The sequence below is a fragment of the Colius striatus genome, chromosome 10 (assembly GCF_028858725.1).
Source record: "Colius striatus isolate bColStr4 chromosome 10, bColStr4.1.hap1, whole genome shotgun sequence".
In the NCBI taxonomy this organism is placed as follows: domain Eukaryota; kingdom Metazoa; phylum Chordata; class Aves; order Coliiformes; family Coliidae; genus Colius; species Colius striatus.
In genome coordinates, this window is record NC_084768.1 from 31,992,423 (window position 1) to 32,017,963 (window position 25,541).

Sequence of the window (25,541 nt, forward strand, 5' to 3'; positions counted from 1 at the left end):
TTTTGTAGAGTCAAGATTCTACATTATGTTGGTACCTGAATGTTTCCAGCTTGTAGAGAGTCTGTCTTGGATGGATATGGTGCTTCTATGAAGGGGTGTTTTTCTTCATTTTGGCTGGAGCATCCTGCTGCCTCAGCAGGGTGCACACACCACTTAAAAATTAAGCTGGTTCTTCTCAATTACAAATGCACAGAACAGACTGATAACGTGTGATAATGGCTTTCCATGTTGGAAATGATGGGTTTAGTCACAGAGAGAGCTATAAGCAACAGCTTACATTATTTTAACGGCATTCTGAAATATAGAAGAGCAGATAGACATGTCCAATAGGTTCATGTAACAAAAACTGAGGACGAGTTTGTTTCTGTTGAGTCCATTTGTATTCTCAGTTCTGCATAAAATGCACCAGGCGATATGTCCAAAGTTAGGTGTGATGATCACACAGATCCCCGTGGCAGCTGGGATGGTGAGGGTGGGGAGCCCTGCATCAGTTTGAAATGGCTGTCATTGAAGTCTTTTCTGTCAGTTAAAATTTACCAGATGCTCCAACAACTCAAGTGCAGGAAGGTAAGATAAATAATACTGAGCAGTCTTTCTGTGTAGAAGCACCATCTGTGCCACGCCAGCGATCCCAGCCTGTTGGAAAGAGCAGCTCATTCAGCTGCTTTGCTCTTGGTGCAGCATTGCCACCGTTTGATAATGAATGCAGCCCCTTTGTTTAGCAATCATGTTTCATTGTATTTGTGATTTAGTGATCACAGTGTTTTTAGCCCTGCTAATTCATTTTGCAGGTGTGTTTCTAGATTATGCAGAGATCATGTTTCTCACATACACTCAGCTGCCACACTCAACCTCTTTCAGCTTCTTGGGTAGGATGGTTTATAATCTATAGCAGAATTTGAGCACAAGGGCTATTCAATGGGCACATAAATGAATTCATGTAAGAAAACAAAAAGCCCTGTTTCTAAAATGTTCCCCAGTTTGTTTATATACCTGCTGATCATTTTTTTGTTACCACTGCAAAAGACCTACCAATCCCAACCTACACAAAGGAGTGTGTGCAGCAGAGATTGCTGTTGCAACAGGGATTGAAATTACTCTTCCTGTTTTAAAGAGGGAGCAGTTGGAGCACACTGCCAGGGCTTCTTAGTTTCTCTGTATTTTGAAGACATAAAGTATATTACCACTTACAGCTCTTAAAAATCCCAAAGAGAACAACCTATTGATACCCACAACAAATGACCACAGTCCACTGTGGGTAATTCAGTTCATTTTGCATTACCTTGGATGGAAAGCCTGAACTATCTCTTGGCCAAAAGGTTCATGCAGTGCTGCAGATGCTCAGTTCTACCCTAGAGAAAGCTTAATTTCAGAAGCAAATGAATGATCTTAATATAATTCTATGTAAATAGTTATAAAATGAATATAAATTTCCAGGAGTTAAATTAAAACTGGTGGAGTTGCTCAAGGTCTGTGCCAATAGCAGTGGATGGTGAAATATGTCAGGCTATGAAAAGCTTGGGCTGAATTCAGCTCTAGTGTAAAAAAAATGCTGTTGGGTCAAATTCTGATCTAAAGCTCACAAAGCAATAGGTGCTTGGCTGGAAGAACAGCTTTTATCCCTAAAATTCAGAATGTTGAATGCTGTTGTTATGAAGCAAAAAGCACTAAATAAATGGAAGTCATTGAACTTTTCCTTGTTGCTGCTGCTTTTTAATCTCTGCATTGCAGACTGCTGCTTCCACAAAGGAACAGATGAATCTGAGGAAAGAGATTTAGTGATTCAGAAAATCACCTTGTACTTGGTGATGGTCACTTTTCTTTCCTTTTGCTTTCAGCTGTTCATTGGTTGGCAAGAAATAGCTACTCGTAATAAAGACATTTCCCAGGCTAAAAATTAACCTTGTAGGAAAAACAGTTGTTTCATTATCTCGAGTGCATCTTTTGTAAACTGACTATAAGAGAACCATTTTCAGAAGAGGACATTAAGTTCTACATATTGCTTCTCTTCCTAACTGAAGCTATGAATATTAATTCTCTGTCCTGAAAATCAGCTTGTGATATTTTGGAGGGAAAAAAAAAGGTCATCTGATTCTTCACTGAAACCTTCACATAATGAAAGATGGGACATTAGGTAGTCCTAGTGCTGCCAGACTCCTGTTTTGTGGTCTTTACCTGAACCTTATCCCATCTGTAACATCCTCTTGCAGTAACAAGTTCTCAGTCAAACAGCTTCTGTAGAGCAATAGCAAGTCTATGCCAACTGTTATTTGTGGGCAGTGTCTTTGTTTCTTTCCTTCCAACTTCCCAGTCATGTGATTTATGATTATTTTCCCTTTCATATTTACTAGGTAGTATTAAGGCTCTCCAAATGTAATCAAAAGGCTTCCTGTGCCATCTCTGACTTAGAGAATAAAGAAGTATATGCCACTCTGCTCACTGGAGAAAGACAGGCTCTGTGGGAAACAGTGCATAAACTGCAGTGAATAGACTGAAGCCAAATGCAAAGCAAGTCTAAAACTGCTACTATATATGTAAATCAATATCGTTCTTTTCTTGTTATATCCTCTTCTGTTTTCTTCCTAAGCTATTTCTTTGTTTTTAACCTCATCATATTAGAGGTGTGAGGTGATGGGCATTCTTTTAGGTATTCTAAAAAACCCATAAGCTTTTATAAAGGGGAAAAGTGCTGCTATGACAGCTGGAGATTTTTATCCTGTGAATAAAATGTCAAGAAATAAATGTAATGTTCTTTTGTTAGCATTTACAACTTCTTAATACAGTGGAAATTGCATTCTCAGATTTTTTTTCCCACTGTTAATATTTTTAGAAGAGTGAGATTATGAGCTCAGCCTCCATGTTTTACAGGGACCCCCTGGAGCAACTGGTGCTGAAGGCAGACAAGGTGAAAAAGGTGCAAAGGTAATGCATTCAGGATTATTATTTTAGAAGCACGGGTATGTAAACTATAGATGAATTAAGAAGTAAATCACTGAAGATGTGCTGAGTGTGAAATTTATTGAAGGTAAACTATAAAATCCAAATTAAGGCCCAGAATTATGAGCAATATAATGGAATACGTGACACTTTCAGCAGTGTGGGCCCAACATTGCCTGCTCCTGCAGAAAGGCAACGTGAGCAAACTTTGCTGACACCACATCTTAGTGTGAAGCTGTCAACATTTTGGTCAAACAACAGAACACTGTTTCAGAATAGCTTTTAAAAAATGGAATGAGAAAACTTTGTTCTCACTTCACAGCTTGTATATCCCTACAGTGCCAAGCTTGATCAGCTTTTTCTCTCTGACTTGTTCTTTTCAGGGTGAACCTGGTGCAGAAGGGGCTCCTGGCAAAACAGGTCCCGTTGGTCCCCAGGGACCTGCAGGAAAACCTGGCCCAGAGGGTCTGCGGGGCATTCCTGGCCCTGTGGTAAGTAAGCAGAGCATATAATCCTATTTTAAATGTTGCATTTCTTTTATAGCCTCTGGTAAAGCAAACTTTATGTGTTTTCTCTAGGGAGAACAAGGTTTACCTGGAGCACCAGGTCAGGATGGCCCTCCTGGGCCCCTGGTGAGTACCTTTCCTTTCAGTGCCAAAACAGAAAAAGCAACCTTCAAAATATGCCATTTAATGTCTCTGTGCATATATAGAAATATCAATGTACAGGTCAGTTATTAGCACAAAGTCACAGTTCTGTGCTGGTAAAACCTGATACACAACTGCCTTGTAATTTCACTGCTCCACTTTAGCAGGCAGCTGTGCTGGACACTGCTGAGTTATCCCAGGCAAAAAGGGGAATGAGGCTGTGTGAAACCAAGTGCTTGAAATGCCATGAATAGGATTAAACATAAAAATACAATGAATGAAGCTTACCATCAAAAAATATACTTCTCTCCCCACATCAGTGAAGTTTAATACCTTAAATCACTTTGTTTCCTCATCAGTGGCAAATTTTGTCCATCCATTGATTTGAAGGGCTGCTAGTTTAGGAAAACTTTATTCGTGGGGTAAAAGTTTAAATTGTATTACTTCCTTAAAGACAAAAATAAATCAGAAATGGAGCCAAAAAAGGACTTCTATCAAAGAAGAAAACATGCTGTTTTTGTAAAGCATATCTTTTTATGCCTCACACATTGTTTTGCAATGAGGAACAACCCAGTGCATAGATCTATCTATTGATTCCTTCTGTGTATGGAATCACAGACAGGACTGCAATGGCATCTGTGTATCATTTCATTTTTCTCTGTCCCTTAGAAATCAGTAATAGGCAAATAATGTGCTGCCTTTCATCTTAACATTCTCATTTTGTCTAAAGTCTCGTGGATAACACATTGCTTATAAGTCAGAGGTTGGGAAAAATGAATGAGAAGCTGCAAGGAAGTGGCCTCCCCTGTGCTAAGCCCATAATAAACCCCTCTTCTCTCCAGAGTTTATGATAGGAGCACCACCAGAGTTTTTAAATGATGTGCCCAACTTGCAAATAAAATGCATGAGGGATGGTTGAGGGATCTGAAAACTCCTGATCTCCTCACTTACATGCTCTGTGCTGAAATCTAAACAATGAACAATTATTCAGCAATAATAAGCATCCCTTTCCCACACATCAGTCACCAAACACGTCAGCAAAAGATCTCTCTTCCAACATTTGACAGCTTAAATATTCAACTTGAATCTGTAGCTCAGAGTATTAATGAACTGTTATGTTCCCAAATGCATAGGCTTCCTGTCAGCTCAACAAGAACTTTTTGGTTTTAGATGCATTGCTGCAACTTAAACTTTATTTGGATTTTAGGAAAGTAAAGTTTACAGGTGAAGTTGCTGAGGTTAGGTCTCCCTCCTTCCACTCCCTCCCTCCACAGTGGATTGCTGTCAGGAGAAGAATATGAAAGCAGATTTGCAGTAGAACACAACACACTGCAGGTGAAAATGTCTGATTCTGTATTCCAAAAGCTTAAAATTTTCACTTTTCCTTCATGAATTATGTATTTGCCGAGGCTTTTGCATCTATAGAGATCCTGAAGTGGAGATGGAGAGGATATGCACGGAATAATATTTTGTACCTGAAGTGTTATGGCACTTCTGAATCTGTGCCAGGTTGAAAAGGTCACTTATTACTGCTATCCATATCATAACTTCACAGATGTCCACTGCCAGCAGGAGACTAGTAGTGATAAGATACTGACTTAGCCCAGCAGCTCTCTGCCTAATGCATACAGGTGCAGTGTGAGATTAACAGCCTCTGAGCCTTCTCTGTGCTTGCAGATGCACTGCCTGGCCTGAATTTTCCACCTTGCTCTGTACAAGTTACACAAAAGCAGCATTGCCATTCTTATGCACCTCAGAAGATGTCTCAAAGTTCTTCTAAAATTATAAATAAGGATTAAAATAATAATTCAAAGAAAAAGCTGGTGGAAAAAGAACAAACCAAGGAACTCTTAATATAATCTTCTGTATCATCTATGCAGCTCTGTTTTGGCTATTGGTGAAATAGTATCTTTAATGGATTGCTTTTCTGACCCCAGTAAAGATTAAAAAAGCGCTGTCAGGGACAAGGAGTTGTGTCAAGGTGTAAGAAGGGGGTTGGACTAGATGATCTCTAAAGGTCCCTTCCAACCCCTACCATTCTATGATTCTATGATGTGCTTCCCAATATGGCATGCTCTGCACTAGCTCAGGCACAACTTGAAACTTTGCAACTGTTGTCACCCCAAGTCTAGCTCTAAATCCAGCAAGAGAGGCTGGGATAGTGGGGGAGTGCAGGGCATTTATTACCCTGTGCAGAGGGATGGGAAGAAAGCCCTCATGCATCACACAACGAGCTTATTCAGTGTTCTATGCAAGGGATGTGCAGAAAGTAAGAGCTATCCATGGGGATGTGGTTAGCCTCTGAGGTGGGTTCCCACGTAGCAAGACTGCAATGGAATTTTCCAATAGACTCTCTAAGCATCAGCTTACAGTGGGAGCACTTGAAAAAAATCTGTGATTTTGGTTGTGCCCTCTCCATGCCCAGGAAACATGGAAGGGCTTGTAGAATGGTTCTGTTGATGCTGAGTTTGTTGTTCACAGCTCTGTCTCCTGTCCCTGCATGTTTCTATTTACAGAAATCTAGCTGCATGGAGCAATGTTTAGTGACAACTGCAGAGAAAACTTAGAGGATCGTGTTTTTAGTGTTCTGCAGAAAAGATGGCTTCTAAATACAAAGTTAAAATGTTAAGCTGCTTATACGATGTGAACCATCAAGTACCTAAAAAGGCATCAGTTTGACACCTCTGTAAGGTAGAGAGCATTATTCCTGTCCAGCAAATGAGAAGTGGAGGCCCACAGAGGCCAAGGCAGTTCCTAAAAGCATTTAGGATTACCCAAACTAGTATTGTAAAACCTGAGTAATTTGTGTAACTGATCACACTTACAAAAATGCCAAAGGTCTGTGGCCTGTGCATGTCAGTGGCATTAGCACCCCTAGATCACACTAAGTAAGCTTGCAATGCTGAGTAGGAGAGACTTGAGCATTTAGAAAATACAGAGATAAATGCATTATTCATGATGATACAGGAATTTCAGGTGGCAAGTCAAGGAAATTGTTGTCCCAAGAGAACACCTCAAGTACTGAAACAAAATGTGAGGCAGTTCTCCATCCAACCAATACCTAGGAGCAGCTATTATGAGCAAATGGATTTATATTCTGCAAAACTCTTAGCTGTAGGGAGAAAACAGATTAAGAGGATGCTTTTCACTGTCTTATGAAAGGTCCAAGGTAGCAACAATTAGGGCAGAATACTTGAAAGCACGTAATATAATCACAACCAAAATAAGACTGATCAACAAAACATTCTTGGAGGCGTTTTTTAAACGTCACTTTCTTCCCTGGATGTGTTCAGTGCTTTTGAAGAATTGAGTTGACCCTCTGCTTCATAGATTTCTGATCATACAACCCTTTAGACATTCCTAATGATACAGGAATTAAAATGCTACAGTAGCATCATTATGCTGTTTTAAACATACATCTCGACTTTCTTGGGCCCAGTCACATGCCATCAATCACAACTATCAAGCAACGATACTTCAGGAAAACATGATCTGTGCAGTAGGCTAACACTGATTTTCACATTACTTGTCTTGATTTCTTTAGGGTCCACCTGGCTTGCCTGGCCTGAAAGGAGATCCAGGTTCCAAGGGAGAGAAGGTATACTTTAGTCATTGTTTGTGCCGTTGGAATTTTGACCCAGTCTGAAAATCTGTGTAAAATTAGCAAAAGCAAACACTAGGGCTTTCATATCAGAAAACAAGAGAAGTTGCCATGTCTATCAATCAGCTTCCTGTAGCCTTAATAGTAATCAAGAAGTTTGAAGCCTCATCTGATATCCTGGAGATAGGTGGAATGGAAAAGATTAATGCCTGTCTGGTAATCCATTGACCACGTGATCCTTCCTTGCAGTCAAAATCCCAAAGACATCAATGTAAAGAGAACTGTTGGGTTTATAAAAAACAAGTAGAAGTAAAAGGATCTGGTGTTTTTATTATAAACCAACAACATGTAAATATTTTGAGCTCTATAATTTCTATAATTTAAGGGTCAAGATACCTGGGACAGCATTTTCTAACCGAGTCCCAAGAGTGCATTGATTGTTTGTGTTTCACAGAGAAAAGGTTTAGAGAAAGGGATATGATTCTATCATGTGAAGTTCAGGGTTTGTTTATGTGCTTGGATCATCTGCTTCCATAGCTATATGATGTGTGGAGACAAATGTGCAACTCTATGGTATGGTTCTAGTATGTGAAAGTCGGTGGGAAATTTGTACCTGCAGGTACTGTCCTTGTGTCAGTGTCTGCAAGGACTATGTTGACTGTCCTTCCTGTGCCAATGTCTGCAAGGACTATATTGCACTTCAAACTCTTTCTCTGAATAAGCAGTCACAACTTGCAAATCCCCTTCAAGCCTAAAAGGCCAACTAACAACAATGAACATGCTTTCAGAATAATTTGCTTCCAGGTTAATTGGTAACTAGCGACAGTGATGGCATTGGAAAGCTTTCCTTTGTGTGTTTGCAAAGCACAGGTACTTTATACATATTGAGCTTTAATTATATTTTCTTCTACTTTGTTTAGGGCCATCCTGGTTTGATTGGCCTGATTGGACCTCCAGGAGAACAGGGTGAAAAGGGTGACAGGGGTCTTCCCGGCCCACAGGGATCTCCTGGAGCCAAGGGTGACGCAGTGAGTAAAACACGTGTTTTCAGTCAAGTTCCATGCAAGCAAAGAGTACATGAACCCAGTCTTTCTTTTGAGAGAACAAAGTTGCTGTAATCATTTAAAACTCAGAGCCTCCTGCTAGGAATTAAAACTTTCCTAGGCATTGTACAAGCACTGTGAAGTTAAACAGCTTAAGAGAGCATCCAGCGTTTCAGAAGATGAAGGAAACATACACACCTATGTTAGGGATGAGATAAAACTAGCAGCACAAATCTCATCATGCACATTAACCATGCTACCCCAAAGCAGCTTCCTTCTCCTAGTTATTAATCCATGTTTTAAGGCACTATAGAAAAAGGAAGGTTTCTGAGCCAATCTGAAGGGAAACAGAGTCCTGACTGTGAATACTGCACTGTAGGAACAACTGCAATCAACTCAAACTCTCAGATAGTGCTTTAAACTTACAAACTCATCAGAGCAGGACCTTCTTCATACACGTGCATTTTTCTATTCAGTCCAGCATGCAGAATAGTTCTGTATTTATTTTCTCATTCTTAGGGAATCTCTGGTCCTGCTGGTCCCCTTGGACCCCCTGGGCCTCCTGGGTTACCTGTAAGTAACTTCATCCACTCCTCCTGCTCAAAACACTCCCGTGTTGTGTGGAACACACTCCAATTATAGTTATATGTTCTTGCCTGTAGGGTCCCCAAGGTCCAAAAGGTTCCAAAGGATCCAGTGTAAGTAATTATCTTCCCTGGTTTTTGTCCTTTTACTTAACTTCCATGTCTGTTGGTTTTTAACCCTGTATAGCATGGTCAACACTGCATTTCTTTCATTGCTGTACAGGGTCCTGCTGGCCAAAAGGGTGACAGTGGGTTACCTGGTCCACCTGGTCCTCCAGTAAGTAAGAACTCCTCTGTGACATGCATGCACATTATCCTGACGTGCTGACCCTGTTTGGACAAGGGCAGAAAACAGCTTTTGTGAACTTGCAGATAACAAAAATATTAACGACTGCTTAAAAGTTCATTTTTTCCAGGAAGCACATATCCAGCAGACACAGAAATACATTGTCTGCACTGGAAAACTAAAGAAAACCAAAACACAACAAAAACAACTCAAAAAAAGCCCTCACAATAATTATTCAATGAATTATATTGAAGCACAGATAATACAATGATACTGGTTTCTCCCTGGTGAAACTCTTCTGTCGCTACTACTTATTTTTCATATCATAACAATCTAAAACAGCAACAGTCCAAATGTGAATGAAGTGTTTCAGTTTCCTGAAATGAAGTATTGCTTGACAGACTCCGAGTGGGATTTTAAAGTTTTATCCTAGGAAACAGCCATAGTTTGCATTTGTCATAGGCTGTACCTGTGCCTGAGAGTATTGCCAGGGATAAAGAGGCAACTGGAAGTCAGCTCTGCACACATCCCTTATGTGAGGGCAGCACGCTCCTCCCCAAACAGCAACGTAGTGAGAAGAGTTAAGAGCACAGCGATGGTTTGGCCTCCTACAGTCATCTGTTTTCTGCATGGAAATCAAAGCACATAGGCACAGATCTAAAGGAAATAAGTGAAAACAAAGTGTATTCAAAGCATCTCCCAGCCCTGCTCTGCCTCTGTGCCCCTGTGCAGATGAAGAGCTGACAGAGAGGGTAACCAGAAATGTTGTTTCCACTCAGGGTCCCCCGGGTGAGGTAATCCAGCCACTGCCAATCCAGTCACCCAAAAAGACAAGGAGATCTCCTGACTACATGTTATCTGATGCTGGGGATAATATTCTGGATTACACCGATGGCATGGAAGAGATCTTTGGTTCCCTGAATTCCCTGAAGCAAGACATTGAACATATGAAGTATCCAATGGGCACTCAGAATAACCCAGCCCGAACTTGCAAAGACTTGCAGCTCTGCCACCCAGACTTCCCAGATGGTATGTTACTATCACATGGCAAAGACAAACAAGGCTGAATTTATGACCTGCTGAGACACTTTGGCAGAATAATTAACTCTGGGTAGATGGCTAATATAGTTGCTCAATAATAGAGTCTCATTAAATCAGGAGCAGGCTGCCCAGATGGGCTGTGGAGGCTCCTTCCTTGGAGGGCTTCAAGACCCAGCTGGAAATGTTCCTATGCGACCTGATTTAGTTGAACCTGCTTGTTCAGGGGGGTTGGACTAGATGATCTCTAAGGTCCCTTCCAACCCCTACCATTCTATGATTCTATGAAATCCATTTTTGCAGGTACAGAAGTTTACAGACTGTAAGTCTGTAACCAGAGTTCTTTAAATACAGACCCTGGTTTGGTCCTAGATTTCAAACTTTCTAAAGTTTCAATTAAAAACCAGTTATTGTTTTGAAAGGTAGGCCTTGCATTTCCAGAACTATCCAAACAGGGGAGGGGTGAAGGATTGATGTTCTTTAGATCAATGTTCAGTAAAATCACAGATGTCAGCCTGCTAATGGTTTCCTTTAAAAGAAACAAGAATCATTTTAGGAGCTGTATACTTCAGCTTAGCATAATAATATAAAATAGCATTGGTATTGTAAGAAAATTAGTGTTGATTACAACTCTAAAAACATTTTCTGTTCTTTTTACAAGCAATTATTTTGCCACTGCATGACCATTGTTTGTTCTGTATAATTCAGCAGACAGACACGTAGGTTTCTCTGATACTGTTTAATGCCAGAGAGGACTAGCTTAATAAAATGCAGAATAGTATGAACAAGACACTGTGTTCTGAAGAACTGTCTTGACTTAATTATTCTTTGTTGTTTTCCTTTTCTTATTCTAACTGAGTTTACCCCTCTGGAAAGGTTTAAATCAAAGCCAAACTTCACAGAGTTTTCGTCCTTTCATTTATTTTGTTTCATTGCAAGGGATATTTTTGCCAGTTCAAAGCAATATTTTTTCTGTTTTTAAATGGGAGGGAAAATAGATTTTGACAGTTTAATAATATTTTACTGCTTTCACTCGAGATTGATAAAAACAGATGGTTGCCTTGAGGAGTAGTTAAGCACTGTGTGTGCTCTATGAAAAGTACATATTTTACATTTCAGTACCCTCCAAAATAACAAATGGTTTTTTATCGAACACGTTCACCTTCTTCATTTACCAGTATTTGCTTCTTATTTGGAGCTTTCTTCTTATAAAAGTAATCTGATTTTGGTTAAAATAAAAGTAAATGTATTCATTAAAGTAACAAAATTCTCCAGGGACAAGACTTAGAGGTAGGAAAGAGTGTTTGCAATAAATACACCCTGAACCAATACCATTTTAAATTACCATAAATGCTTCCTCTGTGCCTTGTGTTTAGAAGACAGAACTCCTCTGTTTTTGGGAGTGCTGTCACCACAGGTACAACTTATCCTTCTAGCTGAAATATAGAAATGGCCAAATTGTGGAGAACTGCAATGTATGTTTCACACATGTCCTTCCTCCTCTAGACTGAGGTCTGCATGGCTCTTCCAAAACCTCAGCAGTATCCTGCAAAATGCAGTCGTGCTTTGGAGTAAAATTAGGCAAAAACAAAAGGACACAAACAAAAATAGAGTTTGAACCTGATGTTACCTTTCATTAAGAACAGCAGCAGCAAAACACAAGGCAGAAAAGAAAGGATTGCTTTCTCATCATTCAGATAAAGTAACTTTGCTACAAACTTTGGAGGACCGTTAGGTAGCAGTAAAACCCAACTCTTCCAGGTGCCATTTCTGCTGTATAAGGCAAACCTTTTCTTATTCCTTTTAGGGGAATATTGGATTGATCCTAACCAGGGCTGTTCTGGAGATTCCTTCAAAGTATACTGCAATTTCACAGCAGGTGGGGAAACTTGCATCTACCCAGATAAGAAATCTGAAGGAGTAAGTACCAATCTGTGTTTTCAGTTGCCTGTTGACAGATGCTACCATGCTGTTGCAGTCTTGAACTAAACAGGAAAACGAGTTGGTCATGTTTTCATCTATTTGTCTTTCTGATTACATTAAAATTTGCAGAAGTCTGAATGAAGTGGTAAAATGGTGCATAGGGTTAACAAACAGCATTGTCACTCTCGCTTAGGTGAGGGATCTTGCTTGCTAGCCTTTTAGTGCGTTTCAGAATACAACATAGCTGTGCAGCCACTTAAAGAGCATAATTAGCATTCAACACCTAAAAGCTGAACTCTTACTGTGCTTCTCTTGTGGGTTCATTTTTATCTATTCATTTATACCTATGCAAAGTAAATGTAAAACACTATGTAGTAACAGTGTCCTCATTCATCGTTACAATTACCTCTGATGGGGCATATCAATGTAGAGGAGGGCTTGCTAAAAGCTCACCTAAATGAGAGAGATTTATCAGCATCAACAACAAGTGAAAACTCTAATTTAGACACTGTTCTCAGGAACAATTTATACCAGTAGTTTACTTGGATCTTAACCAAGGACAACAGTCTCCCTTAAATATAACTAACTGTCTTTAAATGGAACCCAAGGTGACAGGTTATAAAGTCAATCTATACAAGAAAAGCATCCTATTCTAAAGGTTTAAAGAGGCTGTGATCTCAGAAAGAAGACCCACTCTTTACCATCTGATGTGAAATTTGTCCCAGGTAATGTAAAACCTTCAGATCTGTTAACACATGTTGTTTTAAGTCCTTCTACTGATTCACCACACAGGTTAGAATTTCATCGTGGCCAAAGGAGAATCCAGGATCTTGGTTTAGTGAATTCAAGCGAGGCAAACTTGTAAGTTGTCACTGCAGCACAACAGTTATTCACTAATCAAGTGCATGTTATCAGGGATAACAGATCCCAAGGAATGTTATAAATATTTGGACATTAAAAGGCTTTTCAGCCCCAACCTTTTTGCTCTAAATATTAGAGCAGTTATACAGCCTCTTGCCATTGGGCAGCAGAAGCCTGCTCTGTACTGTCTCACGATGATCCCAATGGTCACTTGCACAGCTCATGGTGAGGATTGCTTCTGGCAGACCATACATCACCCCTGAACCTTGGTAAAGCAGCTGGAGCACAGCTCCCCTGCCCCATTCTAAGTAACTGGAAATATACTGAGTATGCAAAGCTGAGACTGCAGCCTCACATAACTTTAACTCAAAACAGATTCCTAAAGAGATTCTGCTGGTTTACACTAAATGGCAGGAGTCATTCTCTGTCTTCCCCATTAAAATGAAGCTGAAATATGTAGTTCTTCATCCTAAATATATTGCTGCAATGTCAAAATCTATTTACTGAGTCACAGCTTTCTTGAACATTAAAACCCCATAAACTGTTGTCTGTTGGTTGATTTTTTTATTAAAGACAGTTACATGACTCTTTTGCCAACAGTAATTCTGGTTTGCATTTTAACAAAGGGAATAGACAAATATTCATGTAACTTCTATTTTCCAGCTTTCCTATTTGGACGTGGAAGGCAATTCCATTAACATGGTCCAAATGACATTCCTTAAACTACTGAGTGCCTCTGCCAGACAAAACTTCACTTACAACTGTCATCAGTCTGTGGCTTGGCATGATGCATCCTCTGACAGCTATGACAAAGCACTGAGGTTCTTAGGATCAAACGATGAAGAAATGTCCTATGACAACAATCCCTACATCAAAGCTCTTCACGACGGCTGTGCAGTAAGTAGCAGTTCACAAGAGTCGTTACAAAACCAACCTGTCAATTGAAGCAGAAAGCAAACAAATTCTGATTTTTCACAGCTTTCTTCTTAGAAAAGCTTTCTAAAGATGTTATTTTTTAACAGTCTGACTTTTAATAGATTAAGTACTGTAAAATAGTCCCTTATTTAATGCTTATATATGTACCAATAAAACCCAAAGCCATAAGGCAAGCCACAGAAATGGAACAAGCTCGGCATGCATACAGGCTGGAAACTAGACTCTGTGCTAGTATGAGCACAGTACAAGAGAAGACCAGAAGCAAAACATCATGATGAGGGTAGGCAAACCATCTGCAGAATATATTTATACTCAAAAAAGCAAAGGCAGACTCAGGCAGAGTGTTGAGGGAATACAGTGAGAACACGTGTGAACTGAGCCATATGTCTGTACCCAAACACAGTGAATTAACTGCAGAGTTTGATGTGTGAGTTTGTATTTCCTTTCCTCATGTTTTGTTAGTCAAAGCCTTCAGAGTTTGTGCATTGTGCCTCTCAGAATCCTCTCAGCTCAGCTGAAATCCCTTGAGCTGTCCAAGCACACCTCAGCTCTCTGATTGCGTCTCCATCAGGGTCTTTGTAGGCATAGCAACTGTTAGCTCCTTTCAGAAACAGAATGGCTCGTACTGAACACTTTGAAACAAAGACATCAAAGGAGCAGGTGACAGCAGAAGCCTCAACATTTATTTTTGGGGTCTGGGTGCATTCTGAAGGCAGTTCCTGAGAAGTCAGAGACCTGAACGTGCCAGGATACATACCTGGCTCTGAGACAGAGATGCAGCTCAGATAGGTGCAGAATCTTCTCCCATCAGTAATGAGATTCTAACGTATAACTGCTCCATGTCAGACTTCTTCTATGTCCTGTATATTTATTTCACTTTTGTTATCCACAGTGGGTGAGTGTAAAGCTCCAAGAAAGAACTGGAAGTGACTTAGGGTGTGTTTAGTGATTCTCACTAAACTGAGAACGCTCAGATGTACCAGCTTAGATGCTCATCTACACTCCAAGACCCTGGCATAGATGAAAGGGGTGTCAGCAAGATAAAAGAGATCACCTGAATGAAGTGCAGTCCTGATAACTAACATGAGGACTTGGCTGCATGACATTTAGGGGAGATAGAGTGCCTTTGTTGGGAAGTAAAGGTGTGTCTCCAAACCTGGTGCATCAGTTGGCAGTCCTGTCAGACTGTGACTTACTTTCGTGTCCAGACAGCTGCTGTGATAGCTATTTGTGAGACAGCTGTATTTCCTCTTAGGAGTGGATCTTCTGTCTTTCTGAAGTAATTAGTGACTTTTTTTTCCCAAGGAAGATGTGCTCACTGCTGTAAGGAGATTGTTATTATTTATTAAATGGGATAGAGGTGAACTCAGAATTCTCTAAAAACCATGAAATGTCTCAGCTATTTTTTCCTTTGTAGCCAACCAAAATCCAAACCATGCCCTGCCATGCTTTAAAATCTTAAGAAAACATAAACTTTGGAGTTTGTGACACCTGGTGCATCAGGGGCCATGGTTTATCAGTTCCACACTTCAAAGAGAACCTGGGAGGGTCTACAGCACGTGCTTACTGCTCTGATAGATAACCATGTTTGCTTTTTGTTTTTGCTTCTTTTTTAACAGTCCAGAAGGGGCTATGCAAAGACAGTGATCGAAATCAACACACCCAAAATAGACCAAGTGCCTATAGTTGATGTGATGATCAATGACTTTGGTGACCAGAACCAGAAGTTTGGATTTGAGGTCGGTCCTGTCTGCTTCCTTGGTTAAGCTTAAGACAAAATCAGATCAACAAAAATGTTGCACTTTGGTGCTACCAACCCACTTCATGCCACATGCAAGTTTTGAATAAGGATGGCATAGAAAATATGTCTTGCTGTGTATGACTTATCTAGAAATTGTTGCCCTTGTAGGGCCAGAATCACATGACTTAAACTTATTTTGCAAAGATGCTGTGGCACAGAGAGACAACACAGGGCTCACTTTAGGAACAGCCCCCTTTGGATTCCTTTGGTGCTGTAAAAACCGAACGACATGGTGCTCCTTCCATTACAACAAAGAGGTGTTAAGAAAGTGTTTAAACTGTAATTATTCTCTGTACAGTACTATACTGTTATTCCTCTGTCCATTTCCAAAACTTGCATGTGTCTCTGAACTTCATCTGGCTCTTATTTTATCACTCCAAAACTACACTGTCAATACTGTGTATGTATTCTGACAAAATAAAGCTGTAATTGCCAGTTGAAGCCAGTTCCATTGCTGATTAATAATAAAACCCCTTTGTATATATTGTTGTTGAAGAGCTTTGTTATTTGAAGTCGCCAACAAAACTTCAGGTGGCTAAACTGGAAGATCTTGAGCAGCACACTCAAACAACTCTTTTTCTGCTGATACCTATCACTCTGTGATGAGGAATTTCAATGACAAAAGCACCTTCACGGGTGCTGTGTTCCATGGTGCTATACCTCAGACTTTATCTTCTCATTCCATAGTTTCATAAGATACCTGTATATACCTAAAAGAAACAAGTTTATGTTTTTGGGTGGGGACAATATGTAGGAAAAAAGAACTTCTGTGTAAGAGATCTGTTAAAAATCTGTGTGAAATAAATTAGTCCTATAGCTGTTCATAATCTCACCTGAGGTCGTTTCCCTTGTGCTTATTTGGTCTGCATAAATATTCCAACTGGATTCTAAGCAGTTATTTATGGATTTTTGCAGTGTTTACTTAGGTTTTCTTTTTTTTTTATGTGAGCAATGATGGATGTTTGCTTCCTGAACTGGATACTAAAAGTTCCACAGAATAGTCCTTTTTACCCATCCCATAAATATGAATTCTTTTGATTCCTCTTCTTTCACCCGAAGGCCAGGGATGCAATACGTCTAGGTCATGTGATTCTACATAGTTGCTAAGCAACATAGGAGGGGACTGCTTCCTCCAAAGCTGGCTTGGACCCTAACTCTTCCAATTTGCTAGCCAAATCTCACACAAAAAAAAGAAAGATTGGCTCATCCTTCCCTCTGAACATTTTATTCAGGTAGTTGGAAGTAGAAATTACATTTTAGCTTTACCACACAAATCCTTTTGTAATTATTTGTCATAATATATGTAAGACTTGAAAAGAAATGTTTGTTTCTATTTCTTATAAATTGTTAAATTAAATAGTACTAGTTTCTGCTGGCTCATTTTTCCAACTGGTTCTTTTCTTATGCACGTTTCTACATGTAAAAGTGGGATTTCAAAAGTCAACTTCTTGCTGTTCATATTTCCTTTTATTTTTGAACCAAAGTTTGTAACTGTCACCTCAAAGAGGAAAATACAAATTTTATTAATAAAATCAAGTCTTGTCTACCTGCCTGGCTCTTTCTCTTTGTTCAGTGCCTCACCCACTGTCAGGACTGTAATTTCCCTCTGCTTCCATACCCTCCAGAACCAAAAAAAAACCCCAAACGTTGCTACATGTGCTCGCTAGCCCCGAGCAACAGCGCTGAGAAGTGTTAATAGAAAAGATGCTGATCCTTTCACGTTGAGTTTTATGGCTGTGTAGCTGCAGCAGTCCACATGATACTATCAAACACCTGATATTCTTTTCTCAGCCAACCTGCAATGAGTGCTACACAATCTTGTGCTTATCTTTGTAGGACCCCATAAGGCAGGCAAATGACCCTATTTATTGATGGGAAATGGAAGACAAGGATTAGATCAAAACTGGAACGCCATTTTTCCAGTACCTTGTTTTAGACAGTGAAACCAGAACTGGTGATGAAAGCATCTCACCACCTCTAGTTATTCTAACTCCTCTTTGTCCATTCTGTCCATATGCTGCTCTTGTTCTATCCAAGTTTCTGATTAAAGGGGCCAAATTGCCATTGTACATTGTTGCCTGTAAACACAAAATGATGCTGTTTCTTTTTCCCTCGACAGAAGTCTCATGCTAACAGTGCTTAAAAAACCCCAACCACCTAAAGTGTGCTCTTCAGAAGAGAAAGAAATTTCACACATTAGTCTTTCTAGGAAATAAACTTCAGCTTCTGTACTCAGATCTTACCAGCCATGAGAACATAAAACCTCAAGATTCGTCCTACGCTCTTCGCACTCCAAAACTATGCAAGCTAAAGTCCTTACTCAATTCCTTAGCCCAGAACAGAACAAGGGCCAATATTTTTCACACCACAAATTAAAAACTTGTATGATCACAAAAAGATTGAAATTGCTTTGTGGCAGCTGCATTTCACCTCTAGAAACTGACCAAACAGAACTCGGATGGTCTGCAATCTTGGGGTTTCACCCTACCTCACAGCAGACTGGGCAGTTTTTCCTCTTTCTAATCCAGGATAGGGCAATATCAGCTCATCATGCTTACCATCTCTTGGGAAACTTCTGCAGATACTGTTTTCTAGGTGGGCACTCATTATACCTGACGTCAGCTGTCACCTTCTGACACAAAAAGTTTCACAAACAAAGCACAGTTACTTGCTTAGTGCTTTTGCCTTTGGGAACAGCTTTGTTAATTTTAAAATGAAGCTTCATAGAATGGTAGGGGTGAGAAGGGACCTTTAGAGATCATCCAGTCCAACCCCCCTGCAGAAGCAGGTTCACCTAGATCAGGTCACATAGGAACGTGTCCAGGTGGGTCTTGAAGCCCTCCAAGGAAGGAGCCTCCACAACCCCTCTGGGCAGCCTGTGCCAGGGCTCCCTCACCTCAACAGGGAAAGAAGTTTTCCTTATATTTAAGTGGAACTTTTTGTGTTCCAGCTTCATCCCATCACCCCTTGTCCTGTTGCTGGCTACTATAGAAAAAAGGGATGTCCCAACCTCCTGACACCCACCCTTTAGATATTTGTCAATGTCAATAAGATCTCCCCTCAGTCTCCTCTTCTCCAGACTAAACAGCCCCAGTTCCCGCAGCCTTTCCTCGTATGAAAGATGTTCCAGTCCCCTGATCATCTTGGTGTCCCTGTGCTGGCCTCTCTCCAGCAGTTCCCTGTCCCTCTTGAGCTGAGGAGCCCAGAACTGGACCAGTCCTCCCAGTTTGATGCCATCAGAGAACTTGCTGAGGGAACACTCTGTCCCCTCATCCAGGTCATTGATGAAGATGTTGAACAAAACTGGCCCCTGAACCGCTCCCTGTGGAACTCCCCTGGCCACAGCTCATCTGCCAGTGGCTGATAGGAGATGCCTCAAGAGCAATTGATTTTCTATTACAAGCACATTCATTTTTTTCTGAGAATGAACACCTTTTGTACTTGCACCAAAAATAACTTGAAAACAACAGACAGGGTATTAAGTGTCATATCTGTTATATTTACCTGGAAAGATGTCTTCTTTGTGTTCCTTTTGTAGGCACAGGATTTAGCAGAGAGGCTCACCGTTGATCTGTTAACAAAGCAAAGCCAATATTGCCAAGGAAGCAACTGCTCTAAAGCTATTTATCCATTTTGTTTTCAATAAGGACATCAAAGATGATTACAGTGAGGATGGCTGCAGGCATACAGATATTCACACATGCTGCCCTAGCCAAAATTGGACTTGTTTTTTTTCCCCATCTCTGCGAATGAAGACTCTGTTCTAATGAGAGAGGGTGGAGCCAAAAGCCTACGATGCTGCCATGAACATGTTTTGTCTAGGTTCTCCCAGGAGCTTTGCCAGACCTTGACTTTCCTCCCAGTTTCTCAGAGGTGAAGAAGTGATCTCTGTCAAAATGCATCTAACTTCAGTAACACAGACAGGAGCTGTTAGAATTCAGCAGTGGGTCTCAGATCTATCTTCTCTGCTGCCTGGTATAATCTAAGTGTTTTTTAACATCAAAAAGGCACCGTGGCTACATCTTGCTGAACCACAAAAGAGCTCCAGCTTGCACAGGGATTAAGATGCAAATGAAAATGTAAATGAGAATTCATTCCTCCCAATAGCTGCCATTCCATTGTCCAGTACTGCACAGAAACAGGGTGACCAAGGACCCAGTCAGTGGGCCATGGGAAAATCCACAAATAAGAAACTAGTGCGTCTGTTTTCCCTTCCCTTTCCCAGTGGTGCCAGTTGCTCTGTTGGAGTCCAGAGTTTACCTTCTTTTACTTTTGAGCCTGCTTTCCCTTCAACATCGTTTGAGCATTTGCATTTTGGTAGATGATGCTGACTGATTACCTTTCAATGCCCAGCATAAAGTTCATGAGCTAGTACAATCTAATAGCAGTAGCTTCCATTTCCATCCTACACCTGGCTAACACTGTTTTCTCACACTCAGCTGGGATTTTCAGAGCAGCATGAGGCCCAGCAAGGACGATCACTCAATGTCCATCCTGATTTGAAAAGCAAAAAATCTGCCACAGTGTCAATAAGACCTCAACAGACAACAGAAAAGGGGAAATGAATCACTTTCCAAGTGACACAGTAGGCAGGATAGCTAATGGAACGCTCCTTGTGATTTCTACTCCTGTGCACATTAAGGAAGATTGGATGTAAAGTACCTGTCAGAGTCCTTCAATAGCCTGCAAAGCCATCTAGCTTTGTGCTCTGGCCTTCACTTTATGCCTTAAGTAGTGGTCATTAAAATTATCTGCAAGAAAACCAAATGAATTCTTTTCTAGCCCTAGAAGTTCTCTACACTGGATCTTTTGCTGCGTTTTCACTATAATAAGGCTGTAATTGGTAATTAAAAGAGTTTCCCAAGTCCACAGGACTGGGACAATGAGGCTGCCCAGAGTCCTAAGGTCATCCTAACGACTGTGAATGAACACAGATGCCTCCTGCTCAGCTCCCATCTCACCTGAAACATAGCAAGAGATCTTGCCTATGGCCACAGCACACCATGTGCTGCAGCATCTGTTTCCCATGTGCTTCCCATTTCTGGTAATGAGGAAGGGGCTGAAAAGGTGGCTCCTGCAAGAAGTTGCTTAACACTCCCCAGCTGCTGAGCTGATTGGGCACCTCCATGCTCACTTTTTTAAGAAGAAAGAAGGCAGAAGAGGAGACTTCATCCTTCTGGGATGTGGTGGAAGAGAGAGATGATCGTGCAGACCCTAAGGTCAGTGAGGCAAGAGAGAAGGAGGTGTACTGGAACAGAGACACACACCTTCCCCTGCAACCTGTGTAGGGTAATGGTGGAGCTGAGATCTGTCAGCAGCTTGTAGAGGACCCCAGGCATGGTGTGGCTCTGCCCAGAGGGGCTGTGACTCTGTAGGGGAGAAGGTGATGGAGCAGAGTGTGTCTGGAGCTGTGCTACTGTGGAGGAGACCCACAGGGACGAGTTTGTGAGGAGCTGCAGCCTCAGGGAGGAACTGGCAATGGAGAGGTTTGTTAGGGATTGTATAGTGTGTGAGGGACCTTGTGTTGGAGCAAGGGAAAAATGTGAGGAGTCCTCCTCCTCTGATAAAAAAGTGGCAGAGACCTTCTGTGATGGACTGACCACATCCCCCATTCCCTGCCTCCCTGTGCTGCTGGGGAGGGGGAGGTAGAGATACCAGGAGCAGCAGCTGAGCCTGGGAAGAGAGGAGGGGGTAGGGGAAGGATATCTTAAAATGCTGATTGTATTTTTCTCATCATTCTGCTCTGGTTTTGCTCTCTGTTAACCTGGCTTGTGTTAGAAATAGTGAGGCCAGCAGGACTAGCAAAGTGATTATGGCCCTATTCTGGGCACTGGTGAGGCTGCACCTCGAGTGCTGTGCTCAGTGGTGGGTCCCTCACTACAGGGGAGACACCGAGGTGCTGGAGCTTGTCCACAGACAGGCACCAGCACTGGGGAAGGGTCTGGATTCTGAGCAGTGGCTGTGGGAATTAAGGCTGTTTAGTGTGGAGAAGAGGAGGCTTGAGAGGAGATCTTATTGCTCTCTGCAACTCCCTGATGGGAGGCTGTAGTGAGGAGATGGTCAGCCTCTTCTCCCAAGTAATGAGTGATAGGACAAGAGGAAACGGCCTGAAGTTGTCCCAGAGTAGATTTATTTGGAGCTGAGGCAGAATTGTTTCCCTGAGAGGGATGTCAGCCCCTGTGCCAGGCTGCACAGGGAGCTGGGGCAGTGCCCAGCCCTGGGGGGATCCCAAAGTCCTGGAGCTGAGGGCTGTGGGTTAGTGGGGGGCTGGGCAGGGTGAAGGGAGGGGTTCAACTCAAGGTCTTGTACAACCAAAATGATTCTGTGGCTCTACAACAACATTCCAACACAAAATGTGTTTCTGAAATGAAGATACTAGTTTGTTAGCTCACTCTGAATCTTGCACAGAAAGCCCAGTGAGGTCAGCTAAAGTGTTATCACCCACCTGAATGAGTTCTAGAGCAGTCACTCTTCATTACAGCTTGTAAAGTATGTTGAGTGAATGAGAGGTCGAGAGATTTAGAATCAAGTTATTTTTATTGACATAAAAGCTTCCTTCTGTCAAATATTAGCCAAAAAAAGAGGAAGAGGTTTTATATTCTATTCACACAGTCTCTTGAGAGACTTTTTTATTCTTATTAGAATATCATCTCAATGGCAGCTCAGGTGAGAGAGTAGCTCTGCTGCATGGTGGTGTGGCCCAAACTGGCTCACAAGATAACACAGCATGATGTGAAGGCTCAGGCTCTGGAGAATACATAAATATATCTAATCTTCTAACATTCAGTATTCAGTAGCTTCCTGATTTGGATATATAGGGATCAGTTATCCCTTTGTTATTCCTCAGAAGGACTTTAGAACTACTCCCTTTGCTCTAAGCCTGCAGACTGGCTCAGTGCACAGATATTAAGATCAAAGCTGTCAGAAAGGGGCCAAAAAAGGGACTTTTAATTTGTAGGAAGTTTCCCCAGCACCTCCATTTCTGCACAGAATCAAGTAGCTTTCACCTGCTCATCCCTCCTTTTCCTTTCTGCAATAGTGATGTTCCAATTTGAAATTAGAAGGTGTTTTCCTTCAAGAAGGAAGCAGTGGAGGAAGGGACAATGGGAACAGAATTTGGCTGCTTCTCCTCCTCAGCCTAGGGCAAGAAATCTGTATGGCCCAGATTAGGAACATCCCATGTGATTGCTGGTATACAGCAGCAGTCCAGGTTTGATTCTTATGAAGTGGAGGTGTGAGGGTGCATCTGCCTCCTACTTAGGAGGCAGCAGCACAACTAGTTTATAAAAACTGACCCCAAAATGAGTAGCAAAGACTGTGGGCCTCTGTGGGAAACGTGGTGCCACCAATACCTGCAGCACTGGCTGCAGCCACAAGCCTGTTCCTTGCTCTCCCTCCCCTCCCAAGAGTTCCTCTGTCTTAGACATTCCCCAGGTGGCTTCCTCTGCAGGGACTCTGTTCTCATGTAGCAGCCACATTTTACTGAGGCACTAAAGTACATCAGGAGAGGTGGACAAGAGGCTTAACTTTTAAGGTCCTTGAAGAAGGGATGATGGGGGAGGGTAAGCAGGCTGGGAAATCAGTGTACTGCCAGACTAACATGCTGCCAGGCACAGAACATAAAGTCTGGATCTGGGCCATCCAGACTAGGAACAAGGAATAACAAGGGCTGCTGAATGTCTGTGTCCTTGTCTGACCATGGAGGACCATATGAGTGAGGCAACACTGTAGTACTCCTAAAGACTGTCTCTGCAACAAAAGTCAGATGAAAACAGTAGGGAAATCAGTTCACATTGATGGTGTGAAACCTCCCTCTGCACTTTAAAGCTGGTCTATTTTGTTTCCTAAACACATTAACCTCAAAACAGAGCCACGGTATCATGAGGAGACACACTTGGCACTTTTCCATGACAGTCTTCCTAGAGTAAGCAATTAAAGCTAAAAGACAGAACACATTCATTGATTGTATCTGAAAAATGTAAATGAATCTTGACTATTTCAAGACCTGATGCAATGCTGCATGTGTGCATTCACTTCTCATGTTTTGCATGACCTTTCTGATGGCTGTATGCACAAGTGTACCCTGTAGAAACACTGAATGAGTAGGTCAGAATGATCTACTGTAAAATTAAGATGAAAGCACAATCACAAATTTGGAAGCCACCTCAGGACTGAAACATATGCAAGCACAGTTAGTTAATGCCCTCTTAATATGCACAACAATAAAGTACTTCATGCAGATACACAGCACATTTGGATGCATGTTACCTGAGTGGAGCTCAGCTGTGCTGGGGTATGAAATGGTACATTTAATGCTAGTATGCTGCACAACTTGGAGGAAGCAAAACCACCAAAGTACTTTAGGGCTCTCTTGCAACACTGGAATATTTCCAAGACACAGGTGGTGATAGCCAGCGAGCATCCAGCCCTTTGCTGTTTGAACTCAGTGAAGGAACACAGAGCTTGGTGCATCAAAGGTTTTCAAATCTCTGTAAATAAATGTGAGCTTAATCCCACCCAGGGAGCAAGGCAAAAAGCACAAGGGGTTAAAGCCCAGTGCTTGTGAATGCTATGAACATGATGGGAGGGTTACAAAGTAAGATGACCCAGTATACCTGAGGAAGGGCTTGCACTACAGCCCTCTATTAAAGGTGGTAACAATACTGTTTGGATGACTCTTCTGAGCAAAGGTTCCAGCTGAAACTGGCTGGTTTTAGGTCAAGCTGCTGATTGCCTGAGCTTGGCTCCAGCTGCAGCTTTCCCCTCTGCTGCCTGCAAGGGGCTGTGCCCCAGGATGGGGAGGTCTGAGAGCCCACAACAACTGGGCTGAAACACGTGCAGATGTCTGTGTCAGTGGGGAAGACCCCCAACTGCCCCCTGCCAGGCACCTGCCTCCAGACAGGCAGGTGGGGATTGTGGGTTCAAACATTCTTGGGAAGGGGAGAACTCCAGATCAGGGTAGTTCTTAAACTACCCCAGTTGCAAACCATGCGTTCTCCCTTGTGCCACTGGTCCTATTGGGATGGCAACAAAGTGCCACCCTTAACAAGCTACAGTTATGGAGAAAAAGCAAGGACATGTTTCAGACACCTAGGGAGGAAAGGACAGAAAGGATAAGACAGTCTTCAGCAGTATCCCTCTTGAAAATAAACATGAGTTATCTGTTAGGTGCTTCCAGAACATCTGAAAGAAAATACACAAAAAGGACGATGAAACCCCAAACACCTTAAGTGAGGAAATTGCTGATGCAGTAAATACACAGCTTGATGCATCTTGCAGGTCCCCAAAAATTTAAAGCTGTTTCTGTAGGCTTAGGTTTCCTGCACACAGGTGTAATGCATTTCAGCTTCTTAAAACCTTTTAGATGATGTTTGGAAAAAGCAACATCAGTCAGGAACTCATCACAAACCTGTGTCTGTGCAACAGACAAAAGATTCCTTATAGAAGTGACTCACAAATGTAAGTTCATATGAAGATAAAGATACTCTTCACTGTGGTGATATCAGCTAGTTATAAAGACTTTTAGTCTAATTGCACATCATTTCCATGTTTCAGGATGGGATGAAGACTGCAGAGAGCTACTGAAGGCCGGTACCAGGGTGAGTGAAAGGCGAACGCGAGCCATTCTGCTTTTCTGACAGCTATTACAGCAATGCCATCAGCACCTTGACAGATGCTAGGAAGAATCATTTTGCTGATTGGTTTTTCTTCAAATCTAAGGCTGTGGGCAATCAAAGGAAATATGAACATCTGGCTGAGCTTCTGATTGCCATGCTCACTGATATAGGGCACCCAAATAAGCAACAATTAGCCAGTGCAGCTTGTGTCAAAAGGCACATCAAGTTAATTCAAATTAAATCAGGATAAATTGAATCCAATTGACG

General features: G+C 41.7%; 1 protein-coding gene across 2 annotated transcripts in view; it reads left to right on the forward strand.

Annotated features, from left to right (window-relative positions):
* The window catches only part of COL11A1 (collagen type XI alpha 1 chain), a 119,857-nt gene extending 104,235 nt beyond the window's left edge, over positions 1-15,622 (forward strand). For both annotated transcript variants that reach the window (XM_062003161.1, XM_062003162.1), the window contains 13 exons: positions 2,869-2,922; positions 3,321-3,428; positions 3,516-3,569; positions 7,129-7,182; positions 8,106-8,213; positions 8,748-8,801; positions 8,891-8,926; positions 9,036-9,089; positions 9,878-10,127; positions 11,944-12,056; positions 12,852-12,920; positions 13,584-13,817; positions 15,476-15,622. In XM_062003161.1, coding sequence (XP_061859145.1) covers positions 2,869-2,922; positions 3,321-3,428; positions 3,516-3,569; positions 7,129-7,182; positions 8,106-8,213; positions 8,748-8,801; positions 8,891-8,926; positions 9,036-9,089; positions 9,878-10,127; positions 11,944-12,056; positions 12,852-12,920; positions 13,584-13,817; positions 15,476-15,622 — 1,335 coding nt within the window. The remainder of the gene's footprint in view (positions 1-2,868; positions 2,923-3,320; positions 3,429-3,515; positions 3,570-7,128; positions 7,183-8,105; positions 8,214-8,747; positions 8,802-8,890; positions 8,927-9,035; positions 9,090-9,877; positions 10,128-11,943; positions 12,057-12,851; positions 12,921-13,583; positions 13,818-15,475) is intronic.
* Positions 15,623-25,541: the final 9,919 nt, after the last annotated feature.